This window comes from Heliconius melpomene, chromosome 6 (genome assembly GCF_056956725.1).
Source record: "Heliconius melpomene rosina isolate 202511_hmr_F chromosome 6, ASM5695672v1, whole genome shotgun sequence".
Classification (NCBI taxonomy): domain Eukaryota; kingdom Metazoa; phylum Arthropoda; class Insecta; order Lepidoptera; family Nymphalidae; genus Heliconius; species Heliconius melpomene.
Genome location: NC_140394.1, coordinates 11578237 through 11605723, shown reverse-complemented (window position 1 = coordinate 11605723; position 27487 = coordinate 11578237). Strand labels below are relative to the sequence as shown.

The 27487-nt window shown below is 35.5% G+C and overlaps 1 protein-coding gene and 1 pseudogene across 4 annotated transcripts in view; both read right to left on the bottom strand.

Moving 5' to 3' along the window:
• The window catches only part of BNIP3 (BCL2 interacting protein 3), a 31846-nt gene that overhangs the window by 3418 nt on the left and 941 nt on the right, over positions 1–27487 (bottom strand). For 2 of the 4 annotated variants that reach the window (XM_085187155.1, XM_085187157.1), the window contains exons 1-4: positions 8917–9089; positions 4435–4570; positions 868–949; positions 252–310 (exon numbers count right to left, since the gene is read on the bottom strand). In XM_085187155.1, the coding sequence (XP_085043281.1) occupies positions 252–310; positions 868–949; positions 4435–4570; positions 8917–8956 (317 nt within the window). In that variant the 5' untranslated portion in view covers positions 8957–9089. Of the gene's footprint in view, positions 1–251; positions 311–867; positions 950–4434; positions 4571–8916; positions 9090–27487 lie in introns of those variants that run through there. The other 2 variants (XM_085187156.1, XM_085187154.1) reach the window with 1 other exon arrangement.
• LOC146538508 (uncharacterized) lies at positions 14647–15566 on the bottom strand (annotated as a pseudogene).

The following is a 27487-nucleotide window of genomic DNA, read 5'->3' as shown; positions in this document are numbered from 1 at the left end:
AAACACAATTTATGCTACTATCAAACTATTATGATTAAATAAGTAAGATAGGCAGAGGGAATATAGTGTTAAGGCACTATTTTGCCCACTTTCCGCCGAATTTTAAGCATAAGTCCGGTCTTACGGTACTCAAAGGTCGGCTTATGCTATCATGCCAGAGCGAAGAAATGAAGACATATATTAACACATATTATATATATAACAACCGTCGAACACATATTTTTATAAAAAAAATATTTAAAAATCTTTACTTTGGCGGCACTTGATCGGGCCGACTGCTCCACTCCCACACCCAATCGTTGGAGTCATCCTGAAAAAAAAAACAAAAAGAAATAAAATAAAAAATAGCACCCATATTTTACGTTAAGAATGTATATTTCACGAGTTGAAAAAAAAACAAAGTCTATCTAAGTCTAGTCTAAGTTATCAATCGATATCGCACAATTAAAATGATAAAAAAATCATCATCAAGCATTACCCGAATATAGAGCAGTGCCAATTGTCAAGACACTCCGTTTTCCACTTCTCGTTCGGATAATATTGGGTGGACGATTTTTTTATCATTTCCCCATAGCGGGAACATCAATGTTTGTGGAATAGATTCCAATGTGTGTGAGAAAGTTATTTTAATTAACTCGCTCTGGTAATAAGACAATGCATAGAGTTTAGCTTCGCCAATTTTCGAGACATTGTATATTGAGTACAATGTCTCGAAAATTGGGCTGTGCTTGGGGAACGGAATGTCTTAATACTAGGTTCCCTCTGCCAAACCTGTCGTATGCAGAATAAGCGTTAATTTTTTTAATGGCTCTGTACCATTCCGACGCTGTCCCACTGTGAAGAAATAAAAAAAAAACAAATACTCACTCTCCAACAGTTGATGTAAACTCCCTTCAATTCGTCTTCAGTTGACGGCTCCAAGTTCGGACTGTTCGGTGGTGATTTTGGGCTGAAATAATATTAAATAATAATATATATAATAATATGCAATTAATAAACTTTATATAAGGAAAATCCTGTAAATATTATATTATCTCTGTGCGTTGATCTTGATTAGGGCGGTGTTGATGTCAAACACCTGCGGCGTTTAAACATGTCGGCGGCCATTGCACAGTACAGAATTAACTCCTTTATTAATTGATTTTAATGCGTTAAAATATATATTCATAGCAGGCAGGCAGAGGGAACCTAGTTTTAAGACACTCCGTTACCCACTTTCTGCTCGGATTCGAGACATGTCTGTTAAGTAGTAGAAATAAATGCTGCACTTTTCTTGTCTTGCCTCATAATAATCCAATAACAATAAACCTTGAAATTAATTAACAATAGAGTGATATATTTATATTTTCATTTCCTTGGTGTGGTAACAAGGCAAAGCGCGGCAATAAATTCCGCCGTTCAACAAGAATATGTCTCGAAATTTAGGTAAGGGTGGGCCGGAAATGACTTAATGGAAACGGAATGTCATAACACTGGGTTCTGAGATTCTCTCTGCCTGAAGTTGCCTATGTTTTTAATTATGCAATACATTTTTTACATTTTTAACTTAAATATACTATGTTAATTTATGTAACGGCGTCGTGTCTGGTCTAGACAGGATGAGTACTTCTAACAGGTGTTTGTATAACATCAACGACATATGTATGTAATGTTCACTAGAGTGCGTTTAATGGAATATTATAAAGCTGGAGAGTTAGTTTGGTTAACTGCGGTAATGTCAGGAACTAATTTAAATTTGAAAAATAACTTTGTGTTGGTGTGTTACTTTGTCGACGAAATCTACCTATAGAAGTATAGACTATATAATACATATCAACTACAACTGCATGATATATTCCTACTTAGAGCCCAAGCCCAAGCCTGATTAAAATCGGTTTAGTAGTTGTTCTGGTACAATAGTATTACATAAGTAATTAAACGTTTCTTGAAGTTGGTCATTTTTTTTAATTATACTTATTATATCTACAAGTCAAGGTCGTGATGCTGCAGCACAGCGTTCTCGAAACTTCTGCGCAGTGTCTTAACACTAGATACCCTGATATACCTAGGTATAGCTAGAAAACTACACATTTTCTGTCGTAAAGAGTTTTATACAAATGGTAACGATAAAAGTAATAAATAGCAAAGGCGTAAGAATCACGACATAGCGCGATAAGAACGTATAACTTAATTTGTTGGAGTTCTTGAACGAATTTACAATCCAGTGTGCATTAGCAATTTAATTTATACTGTTAAGACACTCTGTTCTCTACGCACCAGCCAATTTTCGAGACATTGTTCGGGCAGTGTTATTAGTAGAGCGAGAAAATGAAAATAAGTCATTCTTTTTAGTGAGAGTCAAACCCACTACCGTCACAAATGAAATACACAATGTGCCGCTATGCCACGGTGGCCTCCAAATGTGATACTCCCACTTTCTACTAATATTATGAATGCGAAAATTCGTAAGGATGTATGTTTGTTCCATTTTCACGCAAAAACTACTGAACCGATTTAGATGAAACTGTAGTAGTATTACTACAGTTGCTAGTAATATATCCAAATAACATAATTACGGATTCGATGCAATCTAGTATGTGCGCTAAGTTCAAGCCTATATCCTTTGATAAAATCCGACCGAATATCGATTTTGATAAAATCATTAGATAATATTTTTCTTAACACACATTTTTTTTTTAACAAATGCATTGTGCAACTGTATATTAATTACTTTTAACTTTTTCCTCAAGGAATCTTTAGGGCTTAAGTTATGGGCTGCACAAATAGCTCGCTTCTGCAGGACAAAGATTGATTATATATTTGAGTCCAAGCTGTCCTAACAGAAATTAACCGACACGGACGTCGAACCGGCGACCTTCACACAATATTGAACAAGTGAAACATAAACTGCACACAAAGGACACCCAACCGCAACGTGGAGAGTGAATCATCGCAGTCTTCCACGTCTACGTCAGACCGGTTTGTGATAAACAGACATTTATTTTGGTTTTTCTTCTAAAAACTTTGCACTAATAAAGTAATAATAATATTAAAATTTAATTAACCTAAAGCGTTACAAAAACTAAAAAAAAACACACACACGTTCATCAAGTAATGATATGATACAAATGCTATAAAATATGCTCGAAGTTATAAACGACACGAGTCTCAACTCCATTCAGATCCTGGCTCCATCATCAGAGCAGCTCGTTGATGCCATATTGTATTGCGACCTAAGCTACGGGTAACTGTCAAGTTTCATGTTAGTTTCTAAGATTACATAGTTACAAGTCGACCTAATAAAAGCGGGTTAAAAATAAAGATGTCGTCGTCGATAACATGGCCGTTGGATAGTTAAAAAAACAACCGGCCAAGCGCGAGTCAGTCTCGCCCACCGAGGGTTCTGTATCAATTTCAGGATTGTAGTTTTACGGGAAATATCTTATAGAACTTCATACAAATTGAAGCAAAATCGATGCGTAAATGCCCATATGTTTTGATGGCGTTGACTTAGAAGTTTCATTTTTCTGTGCTCCAAAGGACTGTAAACCTGATGAGATACCTCAACGCGATCTCAAGTAAATCAGTCATGGTAGACGGACAACAATGTGATCCTATAAGGGTTCCGTTTTTTTTCTTTTGGCCAAGTACGAGTCATATTCTCGCGCCGACGGTTCTGTACACATTTTTGGAAGCACTTTTGCAAATTCATTGACATATTTAACTTAGCACCAAATGAGCGATACTTATGTAGATATAAAGAAAGAGGAAAGAGGAGTGACTCGATATAATATTAAATTGATTATTGAGGGACCTGTACTTTATAGATTCCCCTACATGAAACTGCAGATAATAATTTAAAATGTAAAAAATAATACACGCACTGTAGCGTGAAGATCATTTATCTAATATACTGTACGTGTTATCATCACTTAAGTGGATAGTAAAATTATACCTATACATGAAATAAATTTATAAATTTAAACCAACTTAAATAATCGGTCAAATGCGAGTCAGTCTGGAGTCATCGAGGGTTCCGTACCAATTATAAGCTCGACGGGGACGTGTGACGTGTTGTAAAAGTTGACAAACCTAGGAACTGTACTCATTTTGTATGAAGTGAACTACAAAATAAGTTTATAATGGTGGGGGTGGTGTGGACGCATTGATGTAGACCTAATTATATACGCTGCCATCCGGTACACACGCCGATAATTTATTTCAGGTCGGTGTTAGCCAGCACAGAAAGTTCAAGATTCACAAAATCAAAATAAAATTTTCTCAAAACATGACTTAGTTTGCGAGGTGGACAAAGAAACAAATATCAAATATTTAAATAGTTAAACTTGGGCGGTACACAAGAGACGCTGGTTTGATTAACGTTGAATCAAAAGTTGAGAAGTTGAGTAAAAAGCTTTTATGCATTGTTTTAGATGGCAAAAGATTCTAACTGACCTGCCCTTAACGCTGGAGGCCCGGGAGTGCCGTACCGAGGAATCTCTGCTCTCCCTCTGAGCCTCCCGGAGCAGCCTGATGTATTCATTCTCGGCGCCGCTCAGTGTGCCACCGGAATTTAACTCCACCCAGGATTCTGGAAAGAAAGTTATTTTTTTAAAAAAAGTTATTTTAAAAAGATGACTATGTTATACACATGCACAATCCAAAAATGTGTGGATATCCATATCTCAAAAACTATTCAATAAATTTAGATGAAACTTTGGACTGTTCATAATGTTTTAATATACTACAAAAATGATCATCTTGAACTGTACGTGAGAAAATAGAGAAACATATGTACTAACTTTATGGAATAAAGACTAAATGGATCATCAAAAACTAAAACATTGTATTCCACGGCGACCAATATTAGTTTTTAGACTCTCAGAGATATCAGAACTAAACTACCCCTAGCCTTAATAGACTAATCTTATGACAATACCCATTGATGGTCACTTAGCGATCTTACTTCTTCATACTATAACAAGACGTAAACGTTTAATTACTTCCTTTTTATTGGTCTTCATGAACATTCTATTATTAGCTTCGATTAGATTAAGAAATAGGAAACGAGGTAAGCAGAGGAAACCTAGTGTTAAGAAACTTTGAAAATTTTTTTTGTATTGCTATGTCGTGTTGAGTGGCAAATAACAACGCCTTTGATTGCACTCGGTACTAGAGAAAGAAATAAAAAGAAATCATTCCCCGAGTAGGAATCGAACCCACAACCGTCACATTTACAGTCGCAACCACTGTACCACGACGGCCTAGGAAACAAATATTAATCGCATATTATAGAATATTAAGAAAAATTTGTTTTAAACATCCTAAGTAAAATATAATTCTTATGCACGTAGGTACATACTAGTCGTGGCTCGTATTTTTGAACGAAAAACTACAAACCGTGCAATAACCGGAATCCTGTCGTATTTAATTTATAATTGTGAAACCTTTTGAAGTAGTGTTACAATTTCAAAAACACACGTCCACGTTTTTCCCATACAGCAGAATAAGAGGGAACCTAGTGTTGAGACACTTCGCCACGCTTTATTTATAAGAGTGGGGAAATAAAAAATATTTAAAACAATCATTTTCCTGAATATGTATTGAACCTAGAACCATCTCCGTTTCCAGTCAGACGCTGTCCCACTGCGCCACAACGGCCTCTATATCTTTTACTCAATTGATAAGAGCATTAGTTGCCGATCTATACTAATATAATAAAGCGGAAGAGTTTGTTTGTTTGTTTGTTTGTTTGTTTGTTTGAACGCTAAGATCTCAGGATCTACTGGTCCGATTTACATTGTTTTTGTTTTGTATGAAAGCTGCATTCTTCAGAAGTGCTATAGGCTATATAACATTACATTATACATATAAACTAATATATTTTAAAGTACTTTCTAATTTGACATGCAATTTATTCTGCCATGTTAATAACAATCGTCGTCGCTACGCGACCGCGTTCGTTACCGCGTCATTTTGATATTCATCCTTATGAAAAATATAATAGTCACTTTTAGCATTTCATCTAGATTGAAATTATTTCTATAGAAATTATATTCTTAAATTTCAAGCAGGCGTAGCCGCGTCCGGGCCCGCTAGTTTTATTATAAAAGCAGTAAAGACTATAGAATATTAATTTTATATGAAAACCACTTTTTAATATATTGAACAATTATTAAATATTATTCGGTATAGATGATTTTTAGAGTATTATGAATAAAAATAAATAAGACAAAAATGCTCTGATTTTTTCTCCAAGAGATTGTAGACATGGATATTTGATATTAATTTCAATATACTGAAAAGTACACACACATCCCCTATTCAAAATATTAATTTCCTATTAATATTTCAAACCAACATAGAAAAAAAATAGAGAATATAAACTTTTAACAATACTTCTAAAATCATGGTAAAACTACATCATAGGCATTTAAAAAGGGAAAAGAAAATCCAATACAATTTATGCTATATATCTATACAAATAAGGTTTCATATGCATCAATACTAACACCAGAACATCGCCAGGTAAGTCACAAATCAAATTCGGTTAGAAGAGTAACCCGTTTCCTCACAATATTATAAAATATTGTGTAACACTACCAGTTAGCTATCCATCCGCTCTCAGCTTCGTCAAGAAAATATTGAAATTTCAATACATCTCCAGATTCAATATCACAATAAATATATCTATATCTATACTAATATAATAAATCTAAATAATCTGAATTCTTGGTTCTAATTAAAAAATCCGTAATAAATAAATAATAATATGCATAAGTGTTAAGCTAATTATTGTTTTTGTCAAGCCCACTGTATAATTTATAAAAGTGATAGTTATATCACTTTAGTAAACGTCAGTTAAAAACAAGCCCTTAAAACTAACCCGATAAAGAGTTACGTACAAAATAAAACAACAACAACAACAAGGAGAAAATGTTAGAAATTCCTCGCGCGAATACTTCTAACTAGTTTCATATATAAATAGAAAGGCCCGATCTTGACCGTGGCTTCATTAAAAGATACATCTAGGTATACTATTATAAAACTGGAAAGATTGTTTTTTGAACGTGAATCTTTTACTGTCGATAAGTCTATTTATCATATATTTCTCACATCACTTTAGATATGCCATAAATCATGTGTCATACAAAAGCCTCGTTAATTATTTCCATTCCACCACCACGCTGACAATGCCGCAGGTATACCAGGCAGGTAAAAACCACCTTGTCGCAGTAGCATAGTTTTTGGGTGTAAAAACGCTATGTATCGGTACGAAAAAATTGTTGCCATCTATCTGTACGTCAGTCTGTCGATCTGTCAAGACCATTTATTTTTTGGTTAACCTGTATGCCACATAACCTGTTAGGCAGCCACGATATAACCTGGTAGGCAGCGGGAACCTGGGATCCTTGTGTTCAGACACTGTTCCCAACTTTCCGTGGCATTCTGGAGATATTGCGTGTGGAGTAGCGGAACTCAACGCCGCACTTTGCCTCCTCACCAGATCGAAGAAATTAAAATATTAAATGTTTCATTACCCCAAGTGGAAATCGAACCCATAACTGTCGCGTTTACAGTCGCACCCTACTGCACCTACGCAATGACGGCCTGTTCATGGCACCATTTTTTCCACTCTGTAAAGACAAAGCCAGGCATATGCCTATGTACATTTTGCTTACTTAGCTGTATACGAAGAAAAGCTAAAAATAACTTGCAATGACAAACATAGCGGGTTCGATTTACATATAACATAATATACTTGTATGGACATTGTCTTGAGTGTAACAAAGGGGAGAGACGGATTGATGACTCATTTAGTTTCCGCAAACAAGTACTTAAACACCGGGATACAATACAAATGTTTTATTAAGAAACTTAAAAAAATATATTAGATCAGTTTCACGCTGTACCTCGCACACAGCAGGGTAGGGAGAGGGAATCTAGTGTTGAGACACCTCCGTACGATACGCACCACCCAAGTTAAGAGACATTGCTTGTTGAGTGGCAGAATTTATCGCCGCGAAAAAATTAATGCTTACAAAAATCACCACTCCTGGTTTTATATCATCCTATGTGGTATTCCTTTATTCCTTTACACAATGATAAAATAATAATTACCAATCGCACAATAATTATAAAAACAATGAACAAAAAAGCTTTTAAGAAAGTTTACTGGTTCCTCGAAAAAAATTAAAAAACTGATAAAAAGGCAAACAAATTCCTAATGTTTAAAGATAAACAAAACAAAACATCTCAAAAAGGTTTAAAACAGAGCAAAAACAACAAAAATATATACCACTAGCATTTCACAGTGATCAAATAGAAATAACTGCTTCTAAGTGGAGGAGGCAACCCTCATCGCAGGTATAGTGGGTTACATCGAAGCAATTAATGTGATGTAATGCCTTAAAGCCTTCCTTCGAAGCAGGCAAGGCACCATAACCCTGTTACCGGCAGAAATATGCCTTTCCACATCCATCTCGTATCTTCCATCTCTACTACTATCTTCACTTGTTCTAATATCTTGCCATTTACGCTGATCTTGCATTCCGTCCTTTCTTCATTTCTTTCAAGTATCAGAACTTCTGTCTTTCAAACAAATTTTATAATATTGTTATGTATAGTAATACAAGTCTGTATTTTAATATTTCGCCATTGGAATTTGCTCAAGAATTTCTATTTACCGGCTTACTTCATATCCACTTAGATAAACACCTATACGCAATCTATGAATAAAGGATAATTATTGTGGGTTCCATCCCCTTTTTTATTTCTATCCGCTTCATGCTATATCCCGCACATATTTAATATATATAGTCCATCCATCTCTCTGCCTGCTATAAAGGAGATACAGCGAGAAACCATAAAAAAACATTCGATACATTTAATAAAAAGCCGCTTTACACATTATTAATCAGTAATCACAACACTCACCGAGTTCATCTACCGCGGACGCGTTCATTGGCTCAATCATTTTGGCACATAAATACTCCACTGAACTGCGTAGAAATCGATTTCAAAACGTATGTGTATTTTAAAACAATTAAAATAACAAACAAAAATCAAAGCCGCACCGCTGACACGTCCACACGTGTCGAGCGATCCAACGAGACGTAAACAAAGCGATTGCGTAGGCGCAGATTCTTGATATTAACGCGTAGATGGTTACTTTGTTTGGTGTGTATTTGCAAAGTTAAATCGTTAGTTTGTTTTTGAAAATATTAGCTGCATTCTCCAAAACATATAATATAATTTGTCATGAGAAATGAGAACGACGCAAGTCTTTCTAAGTGTGAAAATAAGTATGAATGTAATTACTACTCGTATTTTGGCAATCTTCAACGTTTCTTGTTGAGTTAATTTTATGACTTCCGCAACTTTAATTTTCAGCAAAATATACTTACCTAAATTATTTTTGTTAAAATTATCATCAAAAGATGTAAACATTGTGTATTGATCATTATTTTATCATTTACTATTTTAAGGCATCTTTAGGAAAGCTACGTGACGCGCAGCCTTTCTATTCGCCACTCAAAACAATGTCTCGAAAAATTGGGGGTAAAGTAGGGAATAGTTTCCCTCTGGTCTACTATTTTTCTAGAAAACTTTAACAGACAGACATACACTAAAAATGCATACGTATTTGGTACAACGCCAAGAAACGTATGAACTTTAAGAAGTCATTGAATCATGCATGTACTCGTACGATTTATTTGTGTAGACTTTCGCAATGCAGCATGGCAAGTGACAGATACACGCCTCCTGGACACCGTTCAAGGGACTCCGATTAAAAGTTTTAGTAAAATTTTATATGGAATGATTTTTTGATTTTCGAGACTGAGGGAACCTAATACCAAGATAGTTCCCCACGCACCACCTGATTTTCAAGATATTGCTTGTTATGTATCGCCCAGATGCTATGTCATTTTTTTTGCTTCACGCTGTATCTCCCGCATAGCAGGGTAGGCAGAGGAAACCTAGGACATTATAACTAATTTTGTGTTATGTGATACCTGATATTCCGTTCCCATTAAGACACTTCCATTTTCCATTTTCTGCCAAATGTTCAAACCGCTTCATAGCATTACGTATTGAGTCAGAGCTGCGAAACTCAACTGTGCTTTGCATATTTACCAGAGCGCTGAAATGGAAATAATTCATTTTCCAAACTGGGAATCGACCCACCACCGTCGCATTAACCATAAGACGCGCTTTGCCCCTACACCCAGGTGTTTTGTATCCATATATTATACAAAGTATAATATGCCAGATAACAAACAACATACACCTAAGTACGTACAGCTGTTCCTTTGATATTCTCAAGGTCTCGTGTTTTCCACTCATTAATTGAAAAACAAGTACGTAATACTAAGATATTTGCATCCAGATAGAAATTATACATCTATGATTCATGATGCACACTTGCAAGCATTGTACATAAATAATAATAACTTCTTTGGTTATTGTTTTATACTAATGTTCTAAAACTGAAGAGTTTGTTTGGTTGAACGCGCCTCAAAAACTACTTTATTGTATACGTATAGTTCATTTACCGAAGGCCGTATTATATTCTAAGAATTAAATCCCCTATTTTGAATGTGTCATGTCTCCTGTGGAGTTGAAGTCGCAGCTAAAGGCTAGTTTGTGCATGTTGAGGCTATGGAGGCGCAGTGGGACATATTTTGAACAAACGCGATGGTTATGCATTCGATTTACATTTGGGGGAATAAAGTAAAGTAAAGTAAAATACTCTTTATTGTACACCAAACATGTATCACAATCAGGAGAGATAATATTGTTATGATAGTACAATAGGCGGCCTTATTGCTAAATGAGCAATCTCTTCCAGGCAACCTTGGGGTAGAGGAGATCATTAATTAAATGGGAAGAGGTGCACTGAGTATGTCATTATTATAGATACGACAATATATATACTTATAAAAATAAACCTACACATATACATACATACACAAACACATACACACATACACATATACATACATACATATATATATAAATATATATTTATATATATATATGAAAATATATAAATACATACTTAAACACATTATTTGGGTACATAAATATACAATAATTGCATTTGTTAATTATTCTTAGGATTACAGTGTCATATAATATTCCTTAAGTCTTTTTTTAAAGGTTGGTAATGTTTTAGCTTGTCTAATTGTTACTGGTAGAGAGTTCCACAAGCGTACGGATTTGATTGAAAAAGAATTTGTGCAAAAGGAAGATGAGTGGGAAGGAATTTTTAGAGATAAGGTATTCTGGGAGCGGAGAGAGAGATCATGTGATTCACTTAAAAACTTGAATCGTTCTTTAAGATATGGAGGGGAAAACTGGTTGAAAAGAACGTTATACAGAAGACAGAGAACATGTGTATTCCGGCGAAGTCGAATTGGGAGCCACTTGAGCTTTGCACGAAATTCGGAAACATGGTCATATTTGCGAAGTCCAAATATGAACCTTATGCAGATATTTTGGAGACGCTCAAGCTTGTTTAATTGCTCCTCTTTTAAGTCGAGATAAGAACAGTCAGCATAATCAAGAATTGGTAATAGGAGGGATTGTGCCAGCGCAACTTTAGTAGGAATGGGTAGAAAGTTACGTAATCGACGTAATGATGCAATAGCTGAAAATATTTTTCGGCTAAGCTCACTGACTTGTGGTTTCCAAGACAGATGCTGATCAAATATAATTCCTAAATTTTTGACTTTCTCAGTGAAAGGGATTATTATTCCGTCAAGCGATATATTAGGTAAGTTGTTTAGAGGAATTTGACAAATAAGCCTTGGGCTACCTATTATAATAGCTTGAGATTTTTTCGGATTAATCGACAAGCCTAGAGATTTGCTTCGTATTGAAATGTTTGTGAGTTCTTCAGACAGTGTTGTTATAGTAATCGGAAGGTCGTGCAACGAACACTGACGATATATTTGAAGATCGTCAGCATAAAGGTGGTAGGGAGAAGCAAGATTGTGACAAAAATAGTTAATAAAAAGTGAAAATAAGAGAGGAGACAACACGCCACCTTGCGGTACGCCAGCAAGCACCGGTGACCATTCAGAACAGGAATCCTGAAGCCGGATACGTTGCTTGCGTCCATACAAGTAAGAGTGAAACCAATCAATCACTTTAGGAGATATGTTAAGAGAATACATAATTGCCAGAAGAATATCAAAATCTACGGTATTAAAGGCGTTACTAAAATCAAGTAAAATCATCAATGTCACCTGACGATTCTCCATGCCTAATCGAATATCATCTGATACGTTAACCAATGCAGTAGTCGTACTATGACCAGGCCTAAACCCCGACTGTAAAGGATTAAAAAGGTTATTGCTTATGAGATATTTACTAAATTGCTGGTGTACAAGACGTTCAAGAACTTTTGATAGGAATGGCAGGATTGATATAGGACGGTAATCGGACATGGCGGAAGGATTGCGATTCTTAGGCAGTGGTATTAATTGAGCCTCTTTCCAAGCTGAAGGAAAGGTACAAGTATTTATAGAAAAGTTAAGAATTGTCGTTAGGATAGGAAGCAGGATATCAAGGATTGGTATGATCATTTTACGACTAATACAATCAGAACCAACAGCATCAGAGGTAATCGCCAATATATTCTCTTTAACACCACTTTCAGTGAATTGAGCGAAATTGAAATTAGGATTTTTAGGAGTGGGTAAGGCGCGAATTTGACTTTGGGAACTTAATTTAGTAGTTACATCAATTGTAACAGAAGGTGAGAAATGTTTGTTTAATTTGTTTAAATCTAAATTACAGGAGTTGATATTTTGTTTTGCCTTCCCAACTCCAAGTATTCTTAGAAAATTCCAGATTTTTTCTGTGCTGTCTTCTTCAACAACAGACTTGTGGATATGGCGTCGTTGATTATCCCTACACACCCTGTTACATCTATTCCGAGCTTTAACATATTTCTCACGGTTAATGTCAGATGAATTACTTTTATATTTGGTCTTTGCATTATTTTTCTTTTCTTGTAGTTTTTTAATATCATCTGTAAGCCAGGGGGCTGGTAGATGCTTAACACGTATTGGTCTAATAGGCGCATGTTTATCGTATATTTGGATGATAAGCGAATTGAAAACTGATACCTGATGTTCTAAAGTACTTTCTTCATAGACCATGTTCCAATTAATTTTTTCAGCATCCTTACGCAAACTTTCCAAATCCATACCTGTAAAGTTACGCTGGAGAAGAATTCTTGATTTTGCTTTGGGAGGTTTAACTTTATAAGAAAGAAAGATGAGGTCATGATAAGAGAATGCAGTTGCATTGCATTGACCATGTAGTTCAACATGGTCAATGGAAGAGACTAAAATTAAATCCAAGAGGAAAGGAGTACAGTTCGGAAACGAGTGAGTAGAAGATAGAGGGAGAATGTGCATATTAGTGCTATTTATTACAGACTTCAACCGACCTGCTCGACTATCGTTTTTCAGGAGGCAGGTGTTAAAATCTCCCATAATCACTGAGTGCTTATACAAAGGAGTCAGTCTTTCAAGCAGCATTTCAAGAGATTCGAAATAGTCCACTGTGAGGGATGGACTGTAGTAAACGCCAAGAAGGAATTTTGTATGCGTGAACATCAGTTCAATGAAAAGATGTTCCGGGCCGGCGGCATCACTTGCATTATATTGGGAGTAATTGATAACTGTAAAAGGTATGTGAGCGCGAAGATAAATGGCAACTCCCCCACCGGTACGACCAGTGCGGTCATTTCGAATCAAATTAAATCCAGGTAACGAATATGCTATTGATGGCAGACAAGGCTTTAACCATGACTCTTATATTAATATAGCGTGCGCATTAGTATTTTCAAAAGAGGACAGAAGATCAGGATAGTGTGCCGGAATACTCTGAACATTTATGTGAACCACATTAAAATTTTTTGGATAGGGAGAAAAATGAGAGTTCAAACAGTCATTTAAAGAAGGAATGCTTTGAAAGCTATTTTCAGATGTACTTTCTGAAACAGAAAAAAAAGACAGGAAGGAATCCGTATCATATGAAGTGTCAGACATTTAATAAATATTATAAAGTAACGTTTCAAATAGATATTAATTATAAAATAATTAAATTAATATATATATATGCACGCATACAAGATATATGATACACTATATGATATGATGAGCTACAAACTACACAGTATATATAAATATAATATAAATGTATAATAAATAAGTAAATACTATAAGTAAGATTGTGATTGTAGTACTTAACTAATATATAATAATTAAATATATATTATTAAATAATATATATAAAAAGAAAATAAATAGTCTTTAAGTTTTTGAAGTTATTGATTTTTAAAGTTTTTAACCCACCTGCCAGCTGCCAGAAAGATCTTTTACAAAATGCCATTTATATAATGTAATCCATGCAAAATGTTATACATTCATACTAGTAGTGCTATTATTATTGATATAATTTATTGTAAATGCTTATAATGTAACTGTTGCTTATAGTTTATATAATAAAAGCTTATTATTTATAAAAAAGAAAAAATAAACCATACTTGAGGGTAAACAAAAGCAAAATTAATGAATAAAATGAAGGTTGGCATATTATACATACAATATGTAGCTGACAGATTGAAAGCAAACAAATAATTAGTAATTATTTCTTTACAATTCGTTTCGGACGTGCAGTTGTTGTTGTGTGTGCAATTTTGTTTGCGGGAACTATTTTAGGTGGTGACTTAGAAATCATTAAGTTTTCCAGTTCAGTGACACATTCGATACGATGCTTTGCTCCGTCAGGTGTTACTACATGAATATTGCCTTCTCTTGTCCAGCACTTGTTGACACCGAAGCGCTGCCTCGCCTCAAGAAATACAGTATGGCGTGGCTTTGTTAAGAATTCCGACTGTGTGATACCAGTACCTTTCAACTTGGTCTTGGCGTACCAAACCTTATTTCGCGTAGTAACATCCACAAATTTGATAACAATGGGGCGAGATTTTTCCGAAGGCCGTCCCAACCGATACGATGATTTAATACTGGAACTTGAAAAATCGGTTAGATCCAAATTATCACCTATGATAGTGACAACCCTATCCAAAAGGTCTTCCGATTTTTCTTCTGATACCATGGAACAGCAACATTTTTCTGCGTCTACGCATCTCCTGGCGGTCCATTTCACGGCTAATGAGTTCTACCTGCCTCTGCAGGGTATTCAATGCGGAGAGAGTGAAACTCTTGAAGTTACCAAAGTCGGCCGCCAAAGAAGATGTAGTAATAGGAGACGACGATTTGTGTAATTCTTGTTGGAACTCATTCATCTTCATGTTGAACATCTCACTCATAGACGTAAGTGATTCTTTTATTGCTTCCATGTTGTACAGTAGTGGTAGTCACTATGGTTATATTCAATTTAATAAGTCTTTTTAAAGCACTATAACACTGGCTGGCGGGTTTTATAACTTAGCAAATCATTTGATATTGGAAATTCACAAAAAAACTGATTTTTAAGAACAATAAAAAACAATATTGGATGGAGATAACAAAACCGATGTTCACTCTTTCACCTCCTACCCGCAAGTCAATTGTTCGTATTGACGAAGATATTTAATTTGTGCTAATAGTAGTAATTGGTTAAATTATTAGCTTTTTATATTTTTTTGCGTTAAGTTTCGCGATTAAACATGCAATGTCGCCAGAATTTGACGGAAAGTGGGAAGTGTCTTAACAATAGGTTCCTTCTAATTACATTTCAAATTATATTTCGGACGGAATATGGAAAACGGAGTATCTTAAACATTTGGTTCTCTGTGACTGACCAGTTATAAGTGGGAAGCTAAAAAAAGTGTTAAGTAAGAATGAACAGTTCCACGCTTTTTTCAGTGTAACAGGATGGAAGAAACCTAGTGTAAAAACACTCCTTTAATAGTAATAAAAATCCTTATTACTATACACTGAGGCTAGTCGTAGCCCAGGGTAGGTAGCGTATATACATATATATATATATATATATGTGTATGTATATACGCCCGTCAGTCAATAATAAGATAGGACAGGTCGTCGGGCAATCTCGAACAAAAGGAGATTGCAAACGAAAGTCACAAGTTTATTGTCACTTCGGGTCATTGCCATTTATGTAGGTACCTACTTCACTTTCTTACTTTGATTTTCATTCATATTCCTGTAATTAGTATTGTACTTATTGCGCCAGTCGTGGCACAAGGCACAAGGGTGCCACTTCCAAACACGACAGGTTGTGGATTTGATTCCCACTCGGGGAAATATTTAATATTTTCATTTTCTCGCACTGGCAACGAGCCAAAGCGCGGCCCTCCAAAATTCAGCGGAATGCGAAGAACGAAAGTATCTAAATGGGAACGGAGTGCCTTAAATGGAGTTTATATTCATTACATGTGTCTTACTATTGTTTTGTTGAAAAAGGCTGAACATTAGCTTAGTTGGCTTTTAGCTATGATTTCTACGGGAACTGAATTCTGGAGGTTCTGCGTGTTGAGTCATTGAGTGGCAGATCTCAATGATGCGATGTGTTTTGCCTCGTTACCAGAGCGAAAAAATCGTAATATTGATTATTTTCTCGAGAGGGTTCCGTATACACAACTGTTGCTTTATCTTGTCATATGGGAAAATGAAAATAATTCATTCCCCCGAGAGGGAATCGAATCCACAACTGTTGCCTATAAAGACAAACGCTGTGCAACTGCGGTACGACGGCCTCTAGATGATACGTACTTAATACAAATACATTAATATTGCAACATCGACAAAACTTATTTGCAATGCACTAGATGACCTATATGACTGCAGTCACGTAACAATCAATATCGAACGCACTTTCCATTAGATATGTTCAATGATAACGGAAATCGAAAATTGTTATTATTATTATTAAAAAATACGTTTTGAGTCACGGTACTTAACGCCGTACTTTGTTGTGTTACGATATCGAGGAAATGAAAATATTCATTCTCTCTAGTGAGAATCGAACCCGCTGTCGCGTTTACAATGACACGATGTATCACGGCGATATCTATATACATAGTACATACACATATTGTCAATTTTTAATACGGTATTTCCTCGCTTTGGTAACAAGACGACGTGCGACGTTCAGTTTCGCCATTCAACACAAAATGTCTCTAAAATTGTACGATGCATAGGAAACGTAGTGTCATGACACTAGGACTCCTCTGCTTATCCTGTCATAAGCAGGCAACGTGAAAATAAACATAAAATTATATATGTATAACGAAAACAGTTTAAAAACAGATTAGCTTCAAATTTTCAATCATTTCGCATCTGATCTGAGTCCTGACTGCGGTCACGTTTACAGTTTGTTGCCTACACTATACATCTCACGTATCTTTAAGGTTGTCGTGGCCCGGTGGCACAAGTGTGTGAATGTAACCGCGAAGGTTGTCAATTCGATTCTTACTTGGGGGAACCAAATAAGTACTTATAACTTTTTAATTTCATTGCTCTGGTAACAAGGTAGAGCGCAGCGTTGTGTTCCACCACTCAGCACGCAATGCCTCAAGAAGAATTTCCCAGGTTCCCTCTATGTGCAGGATGCGTGAAGTTAAAAAAAATACAATTTAGTCAAATGAGACCACGATATAGATATTAAATATTAATAATATATGTATTTAGATAGAGATAACATATTATAGCTTTAATGATAAACTTATTACAATTAACCTACTTTATTAAATTGATCGGTTAACATTATACCTACCTACTTATTTTTATTTCTGATTATTAGTGGCAGCCTGTTTGTATGCGCTACATATACACATGTATACTTAACATTAGGTTCCCTCAATCTATCCCGCCTTGTGAGATAGCGAGAAACTGTTGTTTTTAACCGACTTCTGTTAAAGGAAGACGTTATCAATAAAAATCACAAATAAGTTTTAGATATGTTTTAAGTCTGTGCGCGACAAATGGACAAATATCCCAACAACCGATTTCGACGATTGTTATTTCATTGGAAAGGATACAATTCAAGGGCAATTTGATGAAAGTTTGGTGAGGTTCTGATAATGGGATCCGGTTGAAATTGAAGAAGTCAGTTTTTTTTGTTAAAATTATGACATCCAAGCTTTATACGTTACCATGCCATACGTCAGTGGAACTCAAAGATCTAACGAAAAAAATAAGATACGGTCGACTAACCAGGTTTTATGTTGCTGTTATTTAAAACTACTATTGAAATATAACTTAAGTATAAATTATATATCAAAAAAATATATCCGCTTCTTGAAATTGTATATTCTTATTATAGTAACATAGTAGTTGAAATTTTGAAGTTTTAAAATATCATTTTGCAAGATTTCATTTGACTTGCCGACTTTGTTTTAGTGGAAAATCTTGCAAGCCCAAATTTGACCAAAGTCTCAGTGTCCGATTGAGCTGAAATTTGGATTACGACTTCAGCTCTGATGATGAAAGAATTGCATAAAGTCAACATTCCTGTTCAATTCACCTAATATTAATATCAAATGAAAGAGCTTGATTTGTGACATCTATAAAGCTTCATTTTAAAAAGGATTCTTTAAAGATTTTTTTATCACTGGAGCCCGCGTATAGCTATGTAGGCAAAGCAAAGTTAGTGTTAAGACACTCTGTTCTCCACACGCCTCTCAAATATCGTGACAATACGTCTTGAGTGGCGAGTTCAACACGGTGCTATCTTGTTTCTAGAGAACAGAAAATAATTAATTTCTCCAAGTATGGCTTGAACCCACAACGGTCGTATTTACGTTAGACAATATTATGTTGTCTATACATATACTACTACTTGCCAAAATTTTCTAAAATTATTTTCTCGTTTTAAGTAACATTAAAAGACAATAAGAGGAAAATCTAAACCTATAATATTAATACGGAAGTACATTGCCATGATATTGACATCATCTACAGGTCGTTGCGCCCAGTTTTCCTATATATTATCCTTTTATGGAATACCACGACATACCGACTCGAGACATGGTCGAGACTCAACGTTGGTAGGTACTGCCGGGCTGGCTGGCGGAGAGGAAGTTGGCGCTGATCGTAATTGGTCAGGGAGAAGAAAGCTCTCTTCATTGAGACAGTGTTAAGTAGGTACAACTTTGTAATTTCCTACGAGATATTTTTAACCATAAAAGATTGATTACCTACAATCTCAGCAAATAAATAAACACTTTATTTTTTTACATCGTGATTAAACTTGTATTTTGCAGTCACAGATAAGCACATTCATGTAATTCGAACTCAGAATCACATATCCCAACCACAAAACAAATACGCCATATTGAATTCAACGAGAAAACTCAAAAGTCAATGTACGTATTTTATTGGTCATTCGGCATTCGTCATCTGACCTTGGCAGCGCGTAGACGTGCATGTTGTGATAAGAGATCAAATATAAATATTGCTCTTATACACGTGTCAAGTGAGAGTTAAATGCGACGACGTTGCTAGAAAAATGGCCTATCTGTAATATACTTTTCTAAACTGATATAGCGGTTGTGGGTATTGACTCTCACTCAAGGGAATAAATTTTTTAATATTTTCATTTCATCGTTTTGGTGACAAGACAAAAGCGCGGCGTCAAGTTCCGCCAACACAAAAATAATGTCTCTAAAATTCGGTGATAAAGAAAGAACGGAGTATCTAAGCACTAAAGTCATTAAATGACGCGAACTAATTAAAGTTCTAGACGATTCAAAATATTTACATTAATTGTTTGTATTCGTATAACTGATTAAATTTTAGTATTGACAGACTTCTGGCGTCTTACGTGAGGCCTTAGTGAAACGGCATTGTCTGACTGTAAACGCAATGGTTGTGGATTCGATTCACATTCGGCAGTAGAACAATATAAAAAAAGTATTTTAAGGCGAACATGTCGCAAAGATACTAGTGTGCGAATGTAAACACGACAGAACGTGGATTCCATCCTCGGCTTCCTCACTGTGCTAATGAGACAAAAGGCGGCGAGTGGGGAACGACAGTGTCTTAATAGGAACAGGCTGTCTTAACACAAAGCTCCCAGGTTCCCTCTACCTTGTCATGTGCGAGATACAGAGTGAAGTTAAAAGAAAACACTTGTTGCACAATGTGGTCATTCGCAAAATTCTAGTGGGAATATTGCCAATACACGTGTTGATAGTACACGTTGTTGACGTAAAGTTGACGTCAACTTTAAAATTAATAAATACGGCGTCGTTTAGGCTCAGTGGTTGTGTCTTTCTTTTTTTTTCAGCTTCACGCTGTATCCCACGCATAGCAGGGTAGACAAAGGGAACCTGGGAACCCAGTGTATAAGACACTTCCATTCCCCATTATCCGCCAAACTCAGGAGACATTCCATGTTGAGTGGCAGAATTCAACGCCGCGGTTTGTTTTGACACCAGAACGAACGAATGAAAATATTAAACACTAAATTCCCTCGAGTGGGAATCCAACTCACAAGCTGTCACGTTTACACATGCTTGTACTGGAAAGAACGCAACGATTAACTTGAAATAATATAGCTTTATAGCCTTTCTCTGTAAATGAACTATATGCAAATCGGGGGAAAACCGATATATATTTTGATTTGTTCACTGTGGTAGACAAAGAACGGCATAAGTTCTCGAAAGTAGGGCGATGCATGGGGAACGGAGTGTTTTAACACTTATCTTACTCTGCCTACACTGATGAAAAAGGAACTAAGGATATAACCAGTAAACAGCGATATGACGTCACAACAGAATACCTTGTCCTATTAAAAGTAATAATAATTAGCCCAGAATTGTACAATGTACATAGACATTACTTTAAAGACGATTGACACGTTTTATGTTTGACTAGTGGACCCGGACGCGGCTACGCCTGCTTCAACTATAAGAATATTTATTAAATATATTCATGAAATTATTTTCAATTTTCAATAGAATTAGTAAGAAAATATAAGCTTTAATAATCAAAAAGAATAATAAGTAGAGACATATTATTAGAAAAAAATTATCTGAGTTATTGAAATGAACCAACAAAAGGATTAAAAGTGACTAAAGGATAGGTATTCTTAATATTAGAAAAAGTACCTAAAGTTTTCCGTGCGTGCGTACATAAGTAGATATCGACTCTACGAAATAACTAAACATTTCTCTATTAAGTAGGATAATTTTAGCGGGCAATATCAAATAAAATAAGAAGAGAACCAAAGTGTAGCTTAAATTAATTATAAACAGCAAATAATTACATAAACATTTACAATAGTTCGAAAATGTATGAAAATTTATAAAACCGTCAATGTCATCTGCCTGTTCGCGTCGGTCATACTATGGCGCCCGTAAGCTAGGTCATTTCGAATCAGTGACATCTCCTTAATTATTTATTAGAATGTTATACAGTAAACTATAATTGCAATCTATATAAAATGTTAAGAGTGACTATTATATTTATGTTCATAAGGATGAATATCAAAATGTCGCGGTAACGGTTGCGTAGCGACGCGACGGTTGTTATTAACATGGCAGAATAAATTGCATGTCAAATTAGAAAGTATTTTAAAATATATTAGTTTATATGTGTAATGTAATGTTATATAGCCTATAGCACTTCTGAAGAATGCAGCTTTCATACAAAACAAAAACAATGAAAATTGGACCAGTAGATCCAGAGATCTTAGCGTTCAAACAAACAAACAAACAAACAAACTCTTCCGCTTTATTATATTAGTATAGATAATTTATATGGCGTTGTGGCCCAGTGGGACGAGTAGATGACTGTAAACGTGACGGTTATGTATTTGATTCCTACTTGGGGAAATTAACGTAGTAAGACAAAGTGCGGCGTTGTGTTATAATATCATTAAACATGCAATGTCTCGACAATTCGGCGGTAAGTGGGTAAGAGTGTCCTAACACTACGTAGGTACACTCTGCCTACTCTGCTATATTTCTACGCCTTTTTTTTTTACCTATCTGCTACGAAGATGATTTATCTTCATGTTTGTTTGTTCTGTCAAGATTATCAATTTATGTAGGTAATAAGTTTAAAATAAGTGACATGATTAATATTTTGTTTGGTGTTATTTTTACCCACTTCAGGAGACATCGCTAACTTGAAAAAAATATAATTAATCTTGTCAATCTCGGCTTCATAAAAGTAATTTAAAATATATAGATATTAAATATCTCCTATCCTCGAGCGGAAAAAGAACCCACTACCTGCCGCACTTTACACGTTTACAGTCGCACGCTTGTGCCCTTGCGTCGCGACTGGCATACATAAATACACACTTACATATAATGGTCGTAAGTATATAGAACGGAGTGTATCGACACTAGTTTCCTCCATTTAGGTATCTATATATAAACACATCGAGTTCAATATTCCCATATCGGTTACAACGTGACTGTCACGTCTGTATTATCACAGATTTTTTATCACTTACGCTCTAACTATACAAATGAAAGATAACAATGTGCTAATTGTCTATTATTAAACAAACTGATAAATTTGTAATTTTCATTTATTTGACTCTAAACGCGACGGTTGTGGGTTCTATTCGTGCTCGGGGGAATATAAAATATTTAAAATATTACAAAAATGGTGGCCCTATCATTTGGCAAAGCGCGGCGTTAGGTTTCGCTAATGTAACTTTAATCATTCAACTTTAAATCTTTCGAAATGTTGCGACTGAAAAAAAAATCAACGCTAAAGAGTTTAAATCCACCTATTTTTATTATAATGTTCTAGCACATACATACATACATGCATACATAGCTTCACGCTTTATCCCTAGCGGGGTAGTCAGAGAGAACGGAGCGCCAAGCGCTACGGACTCTACATACTTCTTTCGCCTCGTCCACTGTCATCAACTTCTTCATACATGCCTTCCGGGGTATCCTCATGCTTTTTATGTGACCTACCTCCAGTATCCTTGATACTGTGTTTTCGAAGGTCAACCGAGGTCTCCCCCTACCTCTGTTACTGCTCTTTTCCATCATAGGTGCTTTTTTGCCAATCTTTCATCACTCATTTGTTCGACGTGCCCAAACCAGCTGAGTACGTTCTTCTTCATTCCCACTGTAACATCATCGCTAGCACATGCCATTCTGTGTATTTCTTCATTGCGGATCCGATCAGCTAAGCTGACTCCGCATATCCTACGAAGAGATCGCACCTCCACAGCATTCATCTTTCTTTCATTCTTCTTCTGTAATAACTAAACATTCCACGTCATAAAATAAGCGAAACGTGAACAACGGAGTGCCTTAACACTCTAACCTAGCCTCAAGACTCAAGAAAAAACCAAAGAATCTTCGTAAAAGTTGAACCACCTACCTCCGTCACTATATTAAAGACCGTATAAATGAATGCTGTATCGATCGGTAGATATTATAAGGGTCATACACCCAGACGTCTCGACGGAGTGAATGACTTTTCATACGATGTGATACGTAATTACGCGATTATTGAAAAAAAAAGGTTTAACACCGCAGTTTCTGTCTGTACAGGTGAAAGTTGTGGGTTCAAATATACTCTGTCTGTCAAGGAAAATAATTAATAGTTTTCCGTTACGCGAAATCTAAGTAATAGCAAATAATAAAACTATAAATAAGCTAAACATTTTAAGATAAAAGAAAGAAAAAAAAAACCAATAAAACAGAAAACTTTAAATCTGTGGCTGTATAATTTATGACTTAGATCCAGCACATTTAAATAAGTCAACAAACAATGTTGCCAACATCCTATCAGATTAGTATCAGAGCAGCCAATCGTATAAATGAATGAGAAGATAAATCAATCGAGTGATAAACGTTAAGAGGTTCATATTATTTTCTTTAAGCATCTTTCGTAATATAAAATAAATGAAGAGGAACAGAAAAAAAAACGAAATTGCTTTTTTTATTTTTAGAATGTATCTCGCATATAGCAGGAAAGGCAGCGGGAATTTAGACACTTTGTTAAGACACTCCCCGTGCACCCTATAATTTCCGAGACTAAGTTGTGTGTTGGATGGCCAAACTCAACGCCGCGCCTGCCTCGTTACGGAATAAAAATATTTCATAACTCTCCGCTAATTTCCACCACCCAACACGCCTCTAGAACACGGCGGTAGGTGGGGTCAATATTACATTCGCCCGAGTGGCTATCGAACCCACAACTATCGGGCTCAGTCACACGCTTGAGCCCCCCTACGCCACGACAGCCCCAATTCATATAAAGCTTTACTAAATATGTAACTGATAACTGTTATCATATAAAACACCAAATTCAAGGCTATCTTATCATTTCCTAAACAACACGTACGCGATTTCGTCTAAATATAGATAATGAAATAGAAAAAAAATATTTAGAGGTTTTCTTACATAATAACATATATTGGTCCCTGTAAAACGCAAAGGTTGTGGGTTCGATTTCCATTCTGGAGGAATGAAATATTATCCGTTCCCCACTTTCCGCCGAATTCTAGAGGCAAGGCGTGTTGAGGTGCAGAAATGAACGCTGCGTTTTGCCTCGTTACCAGAATGAGGAAATGAAAATATTAAATATTTAATTTCCCCGAATGGGAATCGAATCCACAACCGTAGCACGCTTTCTGCGCCACGATGGCCTCTATAAAATTAGCATAGACTAAAGACTTTCCGTTACTGAGAGACCTTTCAACTACAAAAAAAAACTTTATGCTCATTCCTGGTTACAATCATATTATTCACAGTAGCACCAGTCAAGCTAGTTGAAAGCCAGCGCTACTCAAATTAACTTTAATGGACCTAAAATAGCATTCCGTTCATATATGTAACTAAATTTAGACTGGTTGGGTCTTTGGTCGCAATTTTCCTATTGAGGCAATTGGTCGCGTGATCGCGGGGGTCCGTTGCTAAGGTGGCACAAAACTACAGAGGTCAGTTCGATTAGATATACCTACAGTTTCACGCTCTTTCACGCATAACAGAATAAACAAGAAGAAGGCAGTGTTAAGTAACTTACCTATTCTATTTATTGGATGGGGCCGTTAACTCTAAAATATTTTTTTGGGTAAAAGCTTTTTATTCGTTTTTTAGTCTTAATTTTGCTTGCCAAAATTCTTCTTCTTTTTAATGCAATCGACAGTAGAAACAAGAACAGTAAATATGTTTACATATATAGTAAAATAAAAAACCCATGAACCTAGTGATAAGACACTCATTTCAACAGTTATACCGGTTACTTCAGACTGCTTATTAGATCGCAGGACTATTTTGTTAGATCAAACAAAAGAAAAAATAACATGTCTATAAAATAAGAGTGAACCAAAAAGCCAGATGTTCTCAAAGCGTGGGCGGCCAACTCCCACAAAATATCTACATCAGTTAATTTAATTATTGCAGACGTCATTGTGACGTTGAGTTGAATGAGTTTGACTGCAAACGCTAATCAAAATAATAAATAAATAAATAAAAATAAAAACGCGATAACCTTTGTGTATAAGAAACATTTGAGGTAATGAATGTATTAATTATAATATATTTCCACCAGCCCATTCCTCTTAAACGAGAACGGCGTTGTGTTCCGCCACTTAACACACATTATCTTCAAATAGATTATCCATATATATATAGGAAATTAAAAAATATATTCTATCCTAAAATAATTGAAAATACGTTATATTGCCGCAATTTTAATCAGATTTTTCACACTATCAAAATAAAAAATGACTAGCTACTTTCAATTTCTTAGTTTTGACTATTACGGCCGCATAATGACACGTTGCATAGGCGTGGGTGACCTAAACCCACAAAAACACATTAACATTTAAATCAATATGATAAGAGACAATATAAAGTGGTTTTGACGAGAACACAATACTATAACCGGAGGGTATGTTTATGTAAGTGTAAGAGTTGCAAGTGGTATGCAGAGACAAGAGAGTTTGGTGCCCCATTCTCTCTGACTATTCCGCTAAGAATAAGCAATCTAATTTCTGCTATACAACATCTTTAAATATCTTTTAGATTAATAGTTTCCTTTAGGTTCCACACCCACAATGCAATTTTTTAAAAATACGAGCCTATAATGCTAAGTGCGAGAGATAAAAAAATTAAAAAAAAATGTAATATAGTATATCATAAGAAGCCTAAGCCATGCAAACAATATAATGCCTATCTAATGTCTATAAGCATTAGAAGATTATCCTGTATTAAGTAACGTTCAATTGAACTTATTACCTACATAAAGGCCATTGCGGGACAGTGGGACAGAAAGTAAGCGCGTCGGTTGCGGCTTCGATTCCCTTTAGGAGGAATGATTTTCATTTCCCTGCTCTGGACAAGACAAAACGCGGAGTTAAGCTACTCAATACGCAATATCTCGAAAATTGGGCTTCACACAAGGTTTCCTCTGCTTAACCTACTATATGCGGGATACAACATAAAACTAAAAGAAGACTATAACATAGGTTTTAAATATAAACAAGCTTTAAGGTAAGTCTTGTCTTTTCTTGTCCAGTCTTGGCGCAGGGACAGCATGCAAACACGACAGGGTTGTGGGTTAGACTCCCACTCCAGAAAACAAAATCAGCAGCAGTCGCTCTAGTCATGAGGCAAAATGGAGCATTGAGTTTCGCCATCCAATACCATGCCTCCAGGTTTCGTCGGAAAGTGGGGAACAAAGTGTTTTAACACTAGATTCTCTCTGCCTACCCTGCTGTGTACAGAATACAGCATGAAACTGATAAAAAAAGATTTGTAAAAAAATATTTTATGCTATACAATATGAATATCAAACAAATAGAATGACAAGAAGTCACAATAACAACAACAACAACAATTAGTCTGGTTAATCGAGTTTCTACTGTATATATATATTTTTTTATAGCTTGCCACTAAGACACGAGACTTTGTATGTTAAGTGGCGAAACTCAATGCTGCTCTTTATCTAAAAAAAAAAATAACATATTATATAAATTCATTCCCCCAAGTGGGAATCAAACCCACAATTGTCACATCTATAGTCACAATCTGTGTCTGTGTTGATGCACCCCAGTGGCCTCAATATGTGTAATATGTAACAGATGAAATTAATAAAAGCATGACGAAAATAACACCTTTTAATGTACAACAAAGAACTTTTGGTTCATTGCCTTAAATTTCATGTTTGTTTTGAAATTTCCTTTGTTATGCTTCAGCTAATAGTATAAGCTTTAAGAATGCTTTTGGTTTTCAATTTGAATAGCTTCCTGCTGTTTTCTGCATATAACAGGGTAGGCGACAAAACTAATTTTATTCTTGCATGCCAATTCTACATATTACATGTGGAGTAGTGAACCAGAGAAGAGTTTAATATAATCATACCCCTGTGAGGATTGAACTCACAACTATTCTGTTTACACTAAGATACTATCTGTATAACTTTAAGAAATATTTAAAGAAATTAGATTAGTTAGGTTATTGGTTGAAATTAATAAAGAAAATTGCATCATTCTATTTGGCCCACACTACTCAATTGACATGCCTCCTCTA